The sequence below is a fragment of the Carassius carassius genome, chromosome 49 (genome assembly GCF_963082965.1).
Source record: "Carassius carassius chromosome 49, fCarCar2.1, whole genome shotgun sequence".
Classification (NCBI taxonomy): domain Eukaryota; kingdom Metazoa; phylum Chordata; class Actinopteri; order Cypriniformes; family Cyprinidae; genus Carassius; species Carassius carassius.
Window position 1 is genome coordinate 19,558,936 of NC_081803.1, and position 19,008 is coordinate 19,577,943.

The following is a 19,008-nucleotide window of genomic DNA, read 5'->3' on the forward strand; positions in this document are numbered from 1 at the left end:
AAATGTCCTTCTATGGAGAAGGTTTGACTAATGAATATTAATGAAGTAACGTGACTGGGCGCTTCAGGAAGGTTACTAGGCAACGTCAGCAGGATCTATTTAATATGCATAACGCAAGCCTTCGCCTTAGTAGGCGTCATAGTTTCGCGTGCTTTGCGTAAATCAGTTAAATAAAATTAAAAGTTAAAATAAAACAAAGAAATAAAAGAAGATGGTAATAAAACAACTCGTTTCGCATAAAAGTATCATTAAATAAAATGTAAATGAAATCGAGACTACACACACCTCAAAGCCTTTACCTTACTGGAGTCCAGCTCCATCTCCTCAAAAATGTTCCAGTTCCTTGTTTTGTTACTCCATCGCCGGGTTTTTGCGTCGACTCGGCCGCTGGCAGGAAGTGTATTTCTCAGAAGAGCCTGTATTTCACTTCACGACGCGCCGTGGGGCTCATCTCACACACGAGCACTAAAACAAGAAAATAGTCGTGTCTTCCCATTTGGATTAACCGTAGGGAAACCTCAAGAAGCAGTCTTTCCCGGAGGGCCTGAGCGGAATCGGACTGGAGTGTTTTATGTGGACGGATATAGTGTTTTTGTTGAGCGATGTCGGAAGAGATGAAGACTTGGATCTGCGACCCAAACACGGATGGAAAAGAAACGAGTGTTTTCTCTCGGAAGTAACATCGAACAATCTAAATCAGATGTCTTTTGGAGAAAAGTACATTTGAAACCCCTGAACGAAGCATATTGGGGTTGAAAGTCCCGTCGTTTTGTTTTTCTCTCGAAACTCGAGAGTTTCGTTCTTGTAAGCTTGAGATTGAGACGCACAGCCCGTGCATAAGAAGTTCCGCAAGATCTAACGTTAGCGTAGAGATTTCAGCGTGAACTCTTTATTATTTACAACAAAATCACAGTAGCTGTGTTTTTGATATATGTCCCTGACTTGCAGTTTCATCTGACCACATTTTGTGGCACCATCGCGACATTTCTTTTTAGAAAAGGGAAACTCGGATTGCTTTCGTTCACATTTGCTTATTTCCTTTTCTAGCGCCCCCCTCTCATCTGTAGTGTAATATCTCAGCCGTTTGTTGCTTAGAGCACACCTCTCATTATATAAATAAATTGACGAGCAAGCAAATCCAGTTTAAGAAGAAAACTGCATTGCGCTGCACGTGACAAGGGACTTGCCTCATCAAAACTCATCTAGTTTAATTCTGGCCCTTTAATTGACTTATAAGATCAAGACAGCCAGCTTGGATCAGCAAGAGGCAGATCTCAACCATCGAAACACAAAAATGGGGATTAGTTTGTGATATTACCGGGGTATTTACACATGCATATGCTGTTTAGATCTTGAATGCGTTTTGCCTCGCATTTTTGGATGTTCAGGAAACAATCCAGCTGCCCGTGTCGCATCGATAGACATTATTTATGTTTCTCCAACAATTGGGCTTCAGATTTCCACTATCTTTCCGCCTTTTAAGAAGAGGAGGTTACATGTTGCCCTTATTATATGTTTGCGTGCTGTCAACGGGTTAATGTGATTGAACTGGGAAAATACTAGTCGTCCATTTTCATGCATTGGTGATTTGTCCTGTTTTCCAGCGAGCTGTCTTGCTTGCTTTATTTTAATGCCTTAAGGAGATCGTCTTGTCCGCTCGTTTACGACTTAGGTTCTATATCTCGTTGCTTTTAACGGGATTGCATCGTCGTTTTGATTTGAGTATCATCTATTTGTGACACTGACTGGCCAGCTTGCATGTATTTGTAGTTAACCATCCCGTTATTTCCATACTTCTGCACGGACGGTGGCTCAAATTAACTTGCACGAGGCAGGTAACGTTAGGTTGTTAACGTAGAACACAATCAAAGGGAATCGGTTCTGGATGGGGGGCTCGATTAATCGATATTATCGCTATCACCATCTAGAGTTATTATTTTGGAAATTTCCGGATTTTGAGGTGATGCCAAGCACATATATCCTTCCTCTTTGAAACAAGAAGCCATTTATGCAACTCCAGTGGACCCGATGGTGATGTTGCTTCATAGATGAGCAACAGATTTCCATTTAGTATTTTTTTTTCTTCGTCGTGTATTTTCAGCCACTATGGTTGATTTCTGAGGGGGAAACTCGATAATAATAAATAAATAATTAAACAGCCTGGAATAGATGTTCGCGCCTCTGTCGCTCATCATCATCACCACGACAGCTCCCGCGCTCGTCTCGTGCTGAGTCCTCCCGCCCGCCCGCGCGCAACATCACCGTCCCTTCACACGTACCCTCCTCTTCCTCACGGCTGGTTCTGGTACCGTTAACGACTCGGTTCGACCCAGAGGGCTTGAAGATGGCGGACCTCGAAGCGGTTCTCGCCGATGTCAGCTACCTGATGGCGATGGAGAAGAGCAAATCGACTCCAGCGGCCCGCGCGAGCAAGAAAATCATCCTTCCCGAACCCAGGTACGTTAAGCGAAACGACTGTCATACAGTTAATTCACACACATTACGCTCAGTATTGTCGTGAAGTGGCGGCTTGACATGTCAAAATTTTGAGTTAATCATTTCCACTGCATTTTGACTGAATATTCGTGTAATTTGGTGTTAAATAAACGATTTTAAGTGTTAGTTAGAGATTCCCTGTCACCATCCTCAGCAATGGCCTCTCATGTAACGTAAACTACACACAGTGTTTGCTGTTTACTGCTTTCTTTCGCTTACGAAAAAACACCGGAGTACTTTAAGATAAGATACTTATGTTTATTTTTGGAGATATAGCTCAGTAATGCTATTTTATTACATCAGAGTAACGTTACCATGTAAATACGATGGTATGAATATGGTAATTAGGCCCAGACAGTATCAAAGTACTGACTAGTGCTGTCTTTGTAACACTTCAGTACCTTTTGTAAGCGTTGGCTAAATCCTAATTATTGTGTTAAAAAGCCAGTGTCACACATTTTGTGCTGTGTTTAGTGTTTTTGGGGTTGTTCAGCAGTTACTGAGGCCTGCTGGGAAAATTCCCCCGTGTGAATCAATGGCTCTTATCACCTGTAGATTTGGTCGAAATTCTGACATTGCCTTCACATTTGTGCTTGCATACTCAATAAGACATACAAATCCCCTTTGTTGGGGTTTCGTGTGACTGTTCTAAATCGTTAGACCTTGAACGTCGAAGCAGATAAATGTAATATGTTCAGATGGTGAATGTGCTTCTTCTACCTCGTACCAGTTAACTTTTAGTTGTTTTGTTTTGTCTTGATTATCTTTTTTAATTTAGGGTTTTTAACTTCTTCTTTCAAATGTTTAGCAATACATTTACATTTTAACCCCCTTTTATTCTGCACAGACCACATATATTCACTATTTGTTTTGATTGCCTTTAAAATGCACGTTATTTGGAGGACAGCATTGGGCAGCATGTGGAATAATAACTTTGTAAATGACCATTTTAGTATTTTTTTATTTATTTTTTAAAATAATCAACCGGTTGATCATTCATTAAAATAATCATTACATAAAAATGTATTTGTCTTCCATTTATGTCAGATTGAATCAGTTAATGCGCAAAACCCATTTTATATAAGCTAGACATTCAATACTTGCCCCTTAGAAAGTGAATACAGGTGATATCTAGAAGTAGTAAACCTATATTAAACATAATTAGGCTTAAAATATAGTTAATTATGATCTTTGGAGTTTATTGTACCTGTCATCTTGGATACCATGTGAGGAGTCCCTTGTGTGCATTGGAGTTTTTATTTTATTATTATTATGATTATTATTATTTTTTTTTTATGGACACTGTCCTAAAACTGTACAAATGATAACCTGACTATACTGCTCACAGTTTATTTGTCTTTTACTACCCCATCGGGAGACTGAACACTGTAAATGTTTTTTAGACCTGCTTTTGGTAACAAACCGAGTCCCAAGAAATAGGTAATGGTATTTCATATTTCAGAGTTTGCTCATCTCATTGGATCACTATGGTGATTCGGCTGTCAGTTTACAACGTAAAGCCTGTAGTTCAACACAAAGCTTTTATTGTACAGTTTACACAAGCATGTGTCTCAGTATAACCTGTGCATTCGTGGCATTGCAGTAGTTGGAATGTTTTTAAAGTTTATATAACACTTAAGAGTGATTAGTGATATCTTAGTGTAGCTGCAAGTTTTGTTGTCATGTAAACCGATAAGATTAGTTAAAAGTGCACAGGTAGCAATATATCCCTTACTTGGAAATATGGGGTATTAAGGCCATGTTTAGACACTTCCTCAGCATGTTATGTACAGTGTTTCACTCTTGGGGAACTCTTTTGCTTTCCTTCGAAAATTGCATAACTGTAAATATGACCACAACCTCACAATAGTAATGTGTTACTGTCTTGGTTATATAGTAATGTAAAATAATTGTTATATTAAAAAATTGTTTGGCTTCCTAAAAACACCAATCTGAATGTGATACTAAAATGATTTTGGTTTGAGTCCACTTTAAAGTACAGATTGAAGTCAATGCAAAGACTTTATTCTGTTCAGTATGGTCATAGAAAAAGGGTTGTGGAGCACATCATTTTGCTTCCAGATTGATGCACCAAACATTAAAATGTACCACCATCCAAAGGCTTACAAACTTTTGTGGAGAAAAATGGCATAGATTGAATAATTTAATTAAATTAATAACTAGTTGCTTTAGTTGATTGTTAAATATAAACTTACATGCATTAACATCAATGTTCCCGGCTATTTTTAGCATGGTAATATAATTTGAAATAGTGCTACCTTGAGCTATTAAAGGTTTTTTTTTTTTGGACATGATTGTTGTAAAATCTTGAACCAAGAATATCTTATGTGCTCAGTTTTATTGCTGACCTGCCAATTATTTATAGAGCTTATCCTGATTGTCACCTATGTAAACATATCCTGCAAAATCATTCACCCAAACATTTTGGAAAATTATCTGTGAGTCGGCCAGCATAAGGGAACAGGCAGAGTAAACTCACGGCAGGATAAATTTATGGTTAATCATCTTCCTTCCTACGCCAAGGCTAATATAACGTCTCTCCCAGGGCTGAGATGATGCATGTGCTGGTGGGCTATTTAGCTTCCCTGGATGATGTGGTAATGCACGGTACAAATCTGAAACGATAACAGGGGTTGGCTTTTCCGTTCGGCAAACTGGTAAGCTATACATCCGCTCTTCATTGTGATTAGTCTGCTATAGTTTCTCTGTTTGTTTTCTGAGGGATTACTGTAGTCCACAGTATGTAGGGCTTGCATCACCACAGATCGAGTGAAAGCATTAGCCATTAACATCAGTGTCCTCATCATTAGCATTATTATGGGATACATAAGCCTCATGCCACTCCTAGCTGCACCTTCAGACAAACACTGTTGTTTAACGTCAAACTCAAATTCAAGCGCTTGTTTGCTGTTGTTCAGTAAGCATTTTTAAACCTCTGTGGTGTAACAGAACCGTATCAATATCCCATATTGACAGCAGAAATGATCCAGTGTGCATAAAAAAGCATAAGCTGGTGGTACAACAAAGGCATTTGTTAATGAATCTGGGCTTTGACATTAAGCATTCTCTTGTGGTTGTGCTTTGGACAAGTAAATTTGTATAAAAGTTACCTGCCCGGAGGAAAAAAGAAACATTTAAATTGAGTTATAAATGTAATTATTTATTGTAGTTATGCAAAATATATTATAGTGTTTATAGAGAATATGTAGTAGATTTTGTGAACATGTCACATTTAGACTTAGTTCGATTTTTCTTTTTAAATAAAATAATAAAGTGAAATCAGTATTAAATTCATCTTTGCAATGCAGAGGAAACAGAAGCTACATCTGAAGTGGAATAAATATATTTACACACTGTTTAATGCTGCTCTGAGGGACATGGAATGCTTTAACCTACAGTTACAAATAAATAATGTTTTGATATATAAAACGTTGAATACTGATATTTTTTATTATTTTAAATGCGAAAATCGCCAGTAGGTGGCATCAAGTCACTATTATTAACTGAGTCATTGCGTTTGAACCAAGCGTGCCGCACAAGCCCTGAAAAGTGAAGCCAAAACGTCTCGATCGCCCCCTGGTGAGTGGTCCTAGTATAGGTCATAAACCCCGCCTCCCCATGTTATTCAATGGGACGCGAGACCAACTAAACAATTAAATTACCCTTCAAATATCTTTTTTCCGAAGCTGTTTTGTCATTTACTGTAGTTTGTATAACGCTAATGTAAATTCAAGTGTTCGTTTTTAAAATAAGTTGTTTTTTAGATAGTTATTTAATGCTCTAAAAACGGTGGTGTGACGTCGTGATAGACAGCTGTGATTGACAGCTCTCTGGAGGAGGCACTGAAGCGTCAACAGGCTTTTTTCATGATCTTCGGAGGACTGAGGAGATTGTATTTACCTTATTTTAATGAGATTGGAGTGGAACGGAGCAGACAGAGTTCACAGGAGCAGGACTCCACTTCCAAAACAGTGCAGATTACGGTATGTGCATTCTGCGAGGGAGAGTGAGGGCGGGGCACAGGGGCGGGGCCGTTGATTTCGCGGCTTTAAGGCTTTACTTCCTGCTTGCTACTGCGCATAGCTACTGCGCAGAACTGGTCCCTAGATCGCTATCTGCACAGGCGCAAGTCCAAGATGTCAGCGCCATATCGGGACACTGGCGGCTTCAGTTTTGACGAATGGAAGAGAGCGAAGGCGAGTCGTCCATCTTTTTTTTACAGTCTATGGTTTGAACCAAAACATTTAATTAAATGGTGATTTATTTAGGAACAAAACACCCTTATGTTGCTCAGACGCAAAACGGTGCTGATTTTTGGAGCAAAAAAAGGGCACACAATCTTCATGTGATATTGCTTAACTATGTGAAATGTATAAATTTTCTGCACCCATATCTTAATTTTCTGATCATTCTTCATGCATTTTAATACTGAATCATGCAGTGAAAGAACGCACATGTGCACTAGTCTAACCTACTAGACTTCTTTATTCTACGTAGGCCTATGCACTCTGTAGGTGTGATTTGTTTGATTTTTGTATTATACTCAAATTGCACATTGTTAAAACAACAATTACGACATTATCGCAAACTATATATACCACACACCTCTATAACAAATGCTGTATCACAAATAAAGGCAGTTATTGTTGTTTTTGGTATAGACATTTTCAATTTCAAGTCCGATTGAGCAAGTAGATTTCTCTTTCACTTGCCCCTCCAAAGCATTCACTTGTCTCGGACAAGCATTAATGTCGAGCCCTGAGAATGTATTTTGTTCTTTGCCGGCAGAGAAAGTAATGGCGGAGAGAGAGATAACGCGGCTCTGCTACATTCTCCTCAAGCCAGCCGTGAGCCCACTGGCAGAGGGGTGAGATTTTGACAGCATGACTGGAAGTGTTTGAGGCGCTGGCGGGATTGTTTGACAGCAAGACGAGTGGAAGAGATTGGAGATTGTTTCAGTCACTTAGACCTTGGACCGTGGGACGGAACTGATGTGATTGCAGACAGAGAGAGAAAGATATGAATGCATCTGATTCCTGAGAGAGACAGGCAGCGAGGGGTCACGCATGTTGTGGCTGAATGCAATATCTCCTGCTTGGCTAAAATCCTGCATTTTAAATTGAATCCATAAGTCGGTGGTTTTGAACTAGTTACCACATTTGAGATGCTAAAGGGTCAGTTAATGTGTCATAATAATGTAGGCCAGGTGATAAAATATGAGTGCGGAGCGTGAGTAAAACATGTAGTCATTAATAAATGAGAAGTTTGTTCATGTCTTAAAGGGGCTCATTACAGGCTTGAGGTTTCAGCCACTCAAGTGTATGGCTTATAAGCGCTCCAGATAACAGCTTTTCCTTTTTACTGTAATGTGTTAAGTCATTTACTAGGGCAGGGCGCTGAAGTATTGTTTTTAAGACTATATTGAATCAATTTTTTGGATGTTTAATAAAACAATTTGATTAAATATTTAGGCCTAGTAGTTTTATTTATGTACCAATATAACACATACATAATAATAAACCGCAATATTTACCTTTGTACACTACAGTTCTAAAGTTGGGGCTCAGTAAGATTTTTACTGTTTTTAAAGGATTTTATGCTCATTATGGCTGCATTTATTTGATTATAAATGCTCTAAAAACAGAAAGCTGAATTTTCATCATCATTACTCCAGTCTTCAGTGTCACATGAGCCTTTAGAAATCATTCTAATATACTGATTTGCTGCTCATTTCTTGTTATCAATGTTGAAAACAGTTGTGCTTCTTAGGCCCAATCCCAATTCTAATTTATACCTCTTCCCCTTCCCCTTGTCCCTTGAAACAGAGTGTCAAGGGGTAGGGGAGAAAATAGTCCCCTAAGGATTGGGACACCACTACTATGCCGTCACACGCCATCATTCATCGTCTAGCTCTTACAATACACACATATACTGGTGTGCTGGTGTGCATTAGAGCCTTTAATGATTGTTCTGTATTAATGAGCTGCTATACTGACACACACACATATCGGAAATCACGCAGCTCAAACATCCAGGAGAAAATAAACTTGTCAACGCTGCCCCACAACTTTTATTAAATACAGTTTAAATACTGAATCGCTACATTATATTTTCCAGCGACGAGAGGATACAATCGTTGTTTTTAAGTAAACTCACTCTAAAAAGATAAATGCACAGACACGAATACACCCAACTTCCTTTCTCTTTCTCTCTCTCTCTCTCTCTCTCTTTTTTTCTCTTGAAAAGGCAATATTTGAGAAAATGGTTTAGCGATTTCTAATTATTGGGGGATTAGCCCCCATCAATGTCTACAGCAGTTATCGCCCTGATCAGACATATGCTGTGGCACTTTCATGCAGTCTGTAATATGACGTTAGCAAATATTAGATATTTTTTGCAAACATCTCTTTGAGTAACATGACCGTTAATATGAACTCACAATTGTATGGAACATAAAACAAATAATTACTTATCGTTAAAATCTTTATTCATGCCAACAAATCTTACATTTATGTGTCTTTTTGTTAGCTGTAGAAACCATGTTTCCGAGATAATTCATACCCCTTTGTTTGAAGTGTGGTCCCGAAAAATCTTAGTTTGAAAGGATATCTGGCCCTTCACCTTACCCCTACCCCTCCAACCAAAACAGAATCGAGACAAAGGGGAAGGGCTAAGGGGAAGCATTGGGATTGGGCCTTAATATTTTTGTGGAAACTGTAATACTTTTTTTCAGGATTCAAAATATAATTTTTGAAATGTAAATCTTTTGTAACGTTTTAAATGTCTTTACTGTCACTTTTGATCAATTTAATGGATCCTTGCTGAAATAAAAGTATCAATTTCTTAAAACAATTATTACTAACCCAAAACTTTTGACAATTTTTTATGTTAAAATGGCATACTATAAATATGTAATGAGTATTTTTCTGTCATTGCACAGCAGTGTTTATATTAGCAGTCCTGATATCAGCCTTGTCCGTTTACCATAATGTGACAGGTGACTCACTACAAGCTGTCTGTGTCTGGTCCAGGACTGCAGAAAGCCTGTTTGGGAACACTGCTGTCTCCCCTGACCTGTACTCACTCTATGGGGCTGTGGTTGGGTGATAATAAGCCCTTGGAGGGGGTGCTAATTGATTGAGTTTCCCAAACTTGCTGCTCATTAACACCCTCTCCCAGGGCAGCATGGCAGTGCCTTGGGAAGCGATGGGCGGGGAATTGAGCAGGTGGTTGTGGAGAGACCTAAAATAAGGCAGGGAACAGGTGGAAGGGCAGTGTGGGAGGTTAGCTTCAAATCCAGTTGCCTCACTTTCAGGACGAGATTGTTTTATGTGGGGGTAGATTATGTGGGGTTTGGATGGCCCTTGTTTTGCATATAATTTATATTTTATTTTCCCCCCATTTTCTCACAGAATTCGGAGTGTCATGCAGAAGTACCTCGAGGAAAGGGATGAACTGACTTTTGACAAAATCTTCAACCAGAAGATTGGTGAGTTTTCTCAATCTTTCATGACACCTTGAGCCAGTTTTGCATTGTGAAAAGGTAAAAAAATGTTGACATTTTTTCAGATTTGTAAAAAGGTCATTTAATGAGGATGCAAACATAATAATTCTTTAATAATCTTGTAAAAAAAAAAAAAAAACGGACCCTTCAGAAGGACATTTTTATCACCATGAAGTTAAATAAGGATCTTGTTCTTCCTTTTTTTCTTATCTACTGAGTCAAAGACAGCTCTTTGTTTTATGTAACCACTGGCCGTTATGTCTGCTTTTCTCTATTAGTCACCTGAACAGTTAGACTCTTTGTCAGATAGCATGTCATGTAAATGCTGTTGTGTTGTGATGAATGCATATGCCCAAATAACCTCAGGTAACTAAGTGAAAGCATGCTTCTTTCCACTTGGTGCTTTTGGAGAAAAGGCGTTTGCTTTAATGTGTGAAGTGTGAGCTGTAAAGGCACCATGGGAACATGGCAGCCAGCCACAGATTTTGATTAACTTTAATTTTTACTTACTTCTGTGTCTGAAGTCCCATGTGAGGATCTGCTTTAGTGGTGTCTCTCTCTCTCTCTCTCTCTCTCTACTCTTTTTTTTTTTTGCACATATTGCATCCATGCATTATACAATAACATGCTGATAGTGCCTTGTTATGGTCGCTGAGATTCTTATCACCAGTTTTGACCAACAAAATGGTTAGATGTGTTAAAACAGGGTTTTGAGAGTTGATAGAAAAACTAATAATTAATTAAAGGAATATTTCACCCAAAAATTTTAATTTGCTGAAAAATTACTCAACCTCAGGCTCTCCAGTGTAGAACAGTTTGTTTCTTGATTATAACAGATTTTGAGAAATGTTGCATTACATCATCTGCTGAGCAATGAATGGATCCTCTGCAGTGAATAGGTGCCGTCAGAACTAGAGTCCAAATAGCTGATAAAAACATCACAATAATCCACCAGTAATCCACACCACTCCAGTCCATCAGTTAACTTCTTGTGAAGTGAAAAGCTGTGTTTATTAGGAACAAATCCAAAATTTCTCCAATCTGTTCCGATCAAGAAACATACCCGTCTTAAATGACCTGAGGGTTAATACATTTTCAGTGTTGGGTGTACTATTTCTTTAAATGATAAAAATGTAAAATAAAAAGAAATATAAAATTTTATCTGTTTATCTGCATGTAATTAGTCCATTAACAGACATTAAAAAAAACAGCAAATGTGTTAAATTGTTAAAAGTATCCCTGTTTTAAAAGATGGAAATGGACCAGCCATCTGTTAATAGTTTGTCTTCGAACGTTCTTAGGGTACTTTTTCACTCTTGGTTCGATTGCCTGGTCCGAACCTGACTTCAATTGTTCCCCCAGCACCTGCTGAATTGTGTTCATATGGTTTTATTTGGCTCTGAAACGTGGTTCATTTGCACCATCAAGCCAGCAGCTTTTACCCCGTTGATTAGTAACCACGGTGCAGAAGGCAGCAAAATGCATAGCATTGCTTTCATCACTTTTATATTTGTTTTTGAACCATTGGTTTTGTTTCCAAATGCTCTAAAGAATGCTTCCCAAGTTTGGAAGTAAGCGTTAACTTCCAAACGTACTGAACTCTGACGTCAGTCGAACCCAGATGCGCACCAAAACGGCTAGTGTGGAAGCACCCTTGGAGTAATTGTAGGCCACTGTGCACTGAACTACCTAGATCACCTGTTTAAAGACCCTGTAATACAGGTCTTTTATTGATCCTGTTATACAAGTATGGGTGCTGTTGGATTAGATAGTGAAGGAAAAGCAGTCGACAAGTGTCTTATGTGCATGTGTACTCCTCCTGTACTGTTTGAAAAGCATCCCAAGATGCACCTCTCATAGTTAAGAATCTATTCAAAAATGCAGAAAATAGTAGTAAGTGGTCATTTATGTGTTCTTATTTTTCATATGCTGTATGTTTTAGATTGTCAGTGTTGTTACAAAAGTGTTACTGTAGTATATGATGATTCACTACCATAAACTGTTATTTATGTACATATAAATAAGTGGCCTATTTAAGTGGGAAACCTGTTCTTAGGCCCTGTTTACACTAGAGGGTTTTCGTTTTAAAATGTGTTACTTTTGCTACTGTTATGCCTATCGTTTACACTACACCAGCGTTTTCCACGTTCGAAAAGGGAGACTTTTGAAAACACTGGTGACCCCATTTTAGTTTAGGTTGCATTTCAGTGTAAACCGACCAAAATGGAGACTTTCGAAAACGATGGCATGGCTTCCCACATGATCTCTGCGTATCCTTGGTGACTAGGGCTGGGTATCGATTCAGATGTTCCAGATCGATTCGATTTCGATTCACAAGCTCTCAAAACAATTCGATTTCGATTCTCGATTTGATTTTCTATACTCGATTCAGCTCAATGAATATAGATTTAATACAAATGCTATATTTATAAAAAAGAACAGTGAACATAAGTTTACAAGTGGGTAATTAATAAAAAGAAATTAAGACCCACAAACCTGTATATTAAACTTTCATTTTAGGTACACTTGGGTACATTAAAACCGAACCCATCTCTAATTTTCAAATGCATACAATTATGTTAAATAAATACAATACAATTTTAATGCAAGATGTAAAATGTATGCTGAAAAAAGTCAGAGTAGTCACATTCCTTCATCAAACAGGATCAAGTTATTTCATTTTTAAGATAAAATCATACAATTTTACAAAATTTGCTGTAACATTGAGGCTATAAAGCCTATGAACAATGTAGGACAACTAAAACTGGCTTATTGGTGTTAGTTATTGGTGACAGACTTATTTTTTAACACTTTTATGCGCATACCCAGTGTGCATGAATGGTCAAGTGACGGGTTATATGCGTTTTAATTATATGTTGTGTAGACGGAGAACATTTCTGAAACGCTCATATAAATGCTGATCATTTTAATTCTAAAATGCTGTTTTAAAACGAAAACACACTAGTGTAAATGGGTCCTTAATTTTAACAGGGAAACCAAGCTTATATGCATGTGATGTTGTTTAGACACATCAACAAGTACATTAAGTTAAAGAAGAATTTTCACTAATGCAAATAGCTGAAGTAGCTTGTAAATATTCCAGGTCCTCTCTAAAGAGAGATGTGAAGCAGGAAACCGAAGTTCACTCCTGCTTTGCCGCTAGTTCACATGCTGAATTTGAATGACAAATGTCTCAGTTTTGCATCTGACCAGTGGAAGGAGATAATGACTCAGGGACTGGTTGCATAATCAGATGCTTCCCTTCTGTCTTTGTCGTTTAACCCTTGTTGCTGTGGCATTTTGTGTTTGTTTGATGAACCAAATAATGTTGCACAATGTAGTGATATAAATTACTGCTGGGCTTTTCTGGGCCAGTTCTTTTAGGTTGTGATAGCTGCGACCTCATGATCTATTTTGTTCTTGACATGCATGTGATCGTAATGTCCTGAAATCGGGATGCTCATTTTAACCGTTAACCGACTGTAAGAATTTTGACTGATTAATGCAATCAGTTAAACGGTTTAAAAAGTCATTTATTTATTTATTTTCAGTAATTTATCAAAACATTTAAAAAGGTTTGCTGTATGGTCAAAATATGCTGTGTATAAAAAAAAGTTTTTTCTTGTTTTTTAAATAAACACTATTAACATAGCTAGGCTGTTTGTTACCCTTACTGCACAGCAAATCCTTTCAATTATAAGTATTTAGAAAAGAACAAGAATGAAAAATATAAGAAGCTATAGCAATATAAACGACAAGCCAAACCGAATTCATTTAGGCAAAAAAAAAATTTCCATATTCGCAATGTACTTGAATGGCAAATTATTATTTATTATTTACCCTACTTAAGTCGTGTTCCAATATCCACATTAAACAAAATGTTTTGCATAACATCGTGGCGGTACGGTGATAACGTTTAACGGCATAGCTTTTACATATTTAAACTGTGTATTGTTTTTTTCCCATATGTTTGACTAACTGTATTTTATTATGATAATGAACAGGCTGCATTGTCAAGGTTGCCGCTTTCTGTTGTATGGTTTCCTTTTGTGCAGCACAAAATTGAACCGAAACTCTGCATACTAGGTTACTTGTTGCGGAGTTTCATTTACTTAATTTTTTATTCAAGTAAAAACATATTTCTCATATAGGCATATTAATTTGTGTGTGATGTGAAATGATTATCATGTGAATCTTCATGTTTCTGTTGTTTGCTGCTTTTTGCGCATGTAAAATTAATTGCCGGGAAACAAATGTTAGTATTTTTAACGGGTCACAGACACTTATTCTTTCTAATTTAATTCAATTCTAATTTAAAATAATGTTGCCGGTTAACAGTTAATAATCGATTAATGAGTGTTGGTTAGAAAAAAAAAACTAAATGAACATCTCTATCCTGAAAAAACGATTTCATAGTTTCTGGTACGTTTAGTAGGCCTTCTTTATTATTGCAGAAACTCCTTCGTTCTTCCTACTGTGAAAACCTAACACTCGCTGTGATCCACGTAGTCATATGAGATGTAATAGGGATCAACAAGTTGCTTTTGCCATTAAAATTGCATGAGAAATTAATCTTGCTTTGCAGGAGGAGATTGTAGACAAACACAAGGATGAAAAGCAAGGGTGTCTGTCTGTCCATAATGACAGAGGAAAATGCCATCCTCCTCCATTGATATAATTTGGTTTGACAGTCACAGCCATAAAGACGTTCATATGGAAAAACTGAGCAGAAGAACTCGATTTACTAAAACATCTGGAATGGTCTATACATGTCTATACATGTTAATAATATGAGAAGCATTCAAAAAGATCCAGGGTTTTGAAAGCAGCAAAAGGCTTGTTTATCCAAGTCAGGGATGTTTTTTTTTTCATTGTTGCTTTTCAGCAATCCACATTGTTGAACTTATGTCAAAGTTTAATACTTAGTTTAACATTGAATGTTTTGATTGATTTTGAATGCATTTTTTCCAGCATTAGAAGGTTTGAAATGGTTAACAGTCCTTCTGAACAATGTTACCAATAACCGTCTGGCGCAATGGGAGACAAACTTCAACTAAAGCCGTTTTGCCCAAACTCTTTCATGACCTACACACACCAGAGATCTTGCATGCTCTGCAGATCGAAAAGCTTGTTGTATTGATGCCTTTTCTTTAAGTCTTCGTCCTGTCTGGGAAGTCACGAATGACTGTAATAGATAATGCAGGGCAGCTCAGGGCAAAGATTATTAGCCCTATTTAGCAGAACGTTGTACCGTTGCATGCACGATTGTATGCATGTATCTCTCCAGAAACGTGACAGTTTGACAGCAAGTTTTGGGCTGATAATGATCTCTCCATTCCCCCCTTTCCCTGACACATGATTTATTGGTCAGCAGTGTCGGTCTGTGTTACAGAGATACTGCACTGCAATGCGATTCTCGCTCTCGTTTGCTCTCTCTTTCATCTTCTCCTGCTCTTTTACTTGTTAACATGCTTCACTTAGTGGCAGGTAACATTTGTTTTATTGTGGCCAGCAGAATTTTTGGAACAAGGTCTTGAACCCTGCGCAGAAATAAAATGTTTTGGTGCTGCTGTGCTACTGCTCAAACATTATCATGGAGACCAGAGATGAGGGATGTTCAAAGGGTTATTCACTTAAAAGGGAACGCTGTTCGTCATTTTCATCCTTTACTCCTCCTCACGTTACTCAAAAAAAGCCCTTTGACCTTCTTTCTTCAGTAGGACACCAGGGTAAATGTTTTGCAGAATTTCCCAGCTGCCCTCTTCCATTGAATGAAAATTTGCCTAATATATTGAATATATTATTCTTCCATCATCAGTCCCATGACCTGATGTGGTCATCGGGACGCTGCTCTGTTTAACATCTGACCGTGTCCATCCACTTGTCTCGGTCATGTGCTACTGCTTGCGTCTCTGCAAAGGTTTTCATGGTCCATTCTGTAATGTCACCCCACTTCTTTCTCTTTCCGCCTCGTCTTCTGCCACCTGGGATGCTACCTTGGAGGATTGTTGTGGACAGGTTTTTGGCTCTTATGACATGTCTGTACTAGAGGTCGGCCGATATATCGGGCCGATATTTGTCATTTTTTTAATATATCGACATCAGCCGATATCCGTGTTTAGTAGCGCCGATTTAAAGTCAGGCACGTCGGCGGGCAGCTGCTGCCACTGCATGTGAAGCACCCCAAGCCAAAACTTTTAGAAGATTCAACAGCAGTCCTGGGAGATAAAGGTAGTCAGAGAAATTCACTCTGTAAATGGGGTGGAGAAGTTGGCAGCTCTAACAAACACTGCAGCGTGACGTTACCAAAGTAAACTGTCTCTGACCTTACTCCGCCCTGCTCACAGACAGCAGCGTGCTCGGAGAGACAGCTGTCCTGGAGCTGCCCAGAACGGTGAATTACATTTGTTCGGAAGCATGGTTTGATGCAGACAATAACCAGTTGTCCATCCAACTCATTTGTATTTAAGGATGTCAATATTCGATAATTTCCATTATCGATCGTCTTTTAAATTAATGATCAATTAATTACTTTAATGCTGCAAAATGCGTCTGCAGCGGTATTATTATTATGTGCAAAAGCCACTTGGAAAAAAAGCTTTCTCACCCGAATTAAAGGGGTTTTAGTATGAATAAAATGCTAGTAGAAGGACTGTAAAATGAGTAGATGTGATTATGATCATTTGATAAAATGAAGAGAGCGCGCCATACGTTGGAGATCATTTTACTTTGTTGACTGGTTCTCGTCAAGGAGACTGCTGAATGTGCCTCTTTAAATGGTTTCGTGGTGCTCGTTGTTGTATTTTAAAACGCATCTGCAATGTTTTCAAATGACACTATAGTAGTGGTGCAACGGATCATCATTGATCCGTGATCCGTTCGGATCAATATCTTCGGTTCGGCACACACGTGACCCGCGGATTGATTTATGAAAAAAAAAAAGTTGCGCATGTTTAGTCCACACTCAGTGGTCATGGTGAGCGGAGGAAGCTTGAACGGCCCGCGCATTTTGTATTCCCTGTCAGATATAATGATGAGGAAAGACGTTAGAGTGAAAATATTGTGCCAGATCTTTATGAACAGGAGAAGAAAACAGTTGTGGATGAACTATCCCGAGCATCCTCTGTTGCGCTCACAAAAGAACGGGTGGACGTCCAGGGGGACGGAGAGCTCTGTGATGATAACTGCTCACTTCATCACAGCACACTGGAAGATGAGAAGTTGGACTATTATGTTAAAAAGAAGATATTATGTGCACTTTAAGTTGATTTCATATATTTTAATTTAATAATTTAATGTTAATAAAAAAAGACAAAACGTATGTTTATTTGTCTTGGCCTTTTTTTTTTTTTTTGCTGATCCGAAAAATGATCCGATTCATACGAGGACGAGCGAGCGCGGGTTTGACTAGATGTATTTGGAGATTATTGCTCACGTCTCATTCTGCACATATCCAAATGTTTTCATATTCGCAAAGTATCTGAATGTTAAACTATAATATTTTTTATTTATTTGATGTAAACTAGACGATAAAGATCATCCTCTTCACATGAGCAAAAACGTCCTTGGCATAACAGCAGAGAGGACCGGTATACGGTCTATTTAAACTGACCAGTGTAACCTTTTAAATGTTTGGTTGACTGTACTTTATTTTAATAATGAACAGACTGCGATGCAAGTTTGAAATTAGAATGCACTTTAGATGTTCTGTGTCATTTATACCAAACACAAATGTTGCTGGTTGCTAGTGTGTTTGCAGCACTACTGTTATTTATTTTTTATATATTTATTTTTTTATATTTTTCAGATTTTTATTTTTAAAATTGTATTCATTTAAATGTATATTTAAGTTTACATTTATGTTCCAACAAACTTGAAAAATTCTACTTGATAAATGCTCTAAAACTTTTATGTAAACTTTTATTGACTTTTATTTATTTATATATATATATATATATATATATATATATATATATATATATATATTACCTGTTTTATATATTTAATACTTGGTCAGTTTATTGATTTTGTTTGGTTAACTTTGGATGCATTTTTTATTTTAATACCGTGCAGTGCACAAAATTAAGATTCGAGAGATGGTTCAAGTCAGTGCTCAATAAATGATGATAAGTTTAGAAATGTTGTGCATCCACTTATTATTAGTGTGACATTTTTGCATGCAAATGAAGGGGAAAACTTCAAGATATCGGCCCTAAAAATCGGCAGCACATATCGGCCATCGGCTGACCCTGACCTCTAAACATCGGCATCGGCTATAGAAAAACCCATATCGGTCGATCTCTAGTCTGTACCATTTCAGCTTTTTCTTTCTAACTGCATTGAGGAGGTCCTCGTGTTTGCCTAATTCGCACCTGATTATGTTCATCACCGTTTTATTTGTGATGTGGTCCTTGTAAAATATGCCAAGGATGGTTCTGTAGAATCTAATTTCAAGTGCCTAGATTTTTCGTTGCAACTCTGCTATGAGGGCCCAGGAGAAGAGAGATAGAGAGATATTTTTATCTCTCAATACAGGTTTCAGATTTTACATAGCTGCTGTTGTTTGCTTTTTGACCCCTCTTCACTGATGATAGAGCACAAATATTTGAAATGACTCAGTTTCTAGTTCTTGTCCTCTGACTTCAATTTTGGTAGTAATCTGCTTGTCACTATTTGTCATCAACTTTGTCTTTTCAGTGCTTATCTCCATGCCAAACCTAGAAGATGCTTCATCCAGGTTTTTCACTTAGGCGGCCAGCTCCGCTTCACTACCAGCTAGTCCAACAATGTTGTCTGCAAACCAGAGATTGTTAATGTTTCATTCTCCAATGCTGACACTACTGATAGTAAGTATGTTAAAGAGCGTGGGCAACAGAAGGCAACCTTGCCATACACCTACTGTTGTGCGGAACCACAGCCCCATAGAGCCCAGGTAACTACTTGCACTGCTGGCCTTCGCATACAGCTGTCTGATGGTGTTGGTTAGC

The 19,008-nt window shown here is 37.9% G+C and overlaps 1 protein-coding gene across 1 annotated transcript in view; it reads left to right on the forward strand.

Moving 5' to 3' along the window:
• The first annotated feature begins 295 nt into the window (after window positions 1–295).
• LOC132132861 (beta-adrenergic receptor kinase 2-like) overlaps window positions 296–19,008 on the forward strand; it is a 76,887-nt gene continuing 58,174 nt past the window's right edge. Inside the window, exons 1-2 of the mRNA XM_059545386.1 lie at window positions 296–2,457; window positions 9,930–10,006. Of these exons, the coding sequence (XP_059401369.1) occupies window positions 2,345–2,457; window positions 9,930–10,006 (190 nt within the window). The 5' untranslated portion in view covers window positions 296–2,344. The remainder of the gene's footprint in view (window positions 2,458–9,929; window positions 10,007–19,008) is intronic.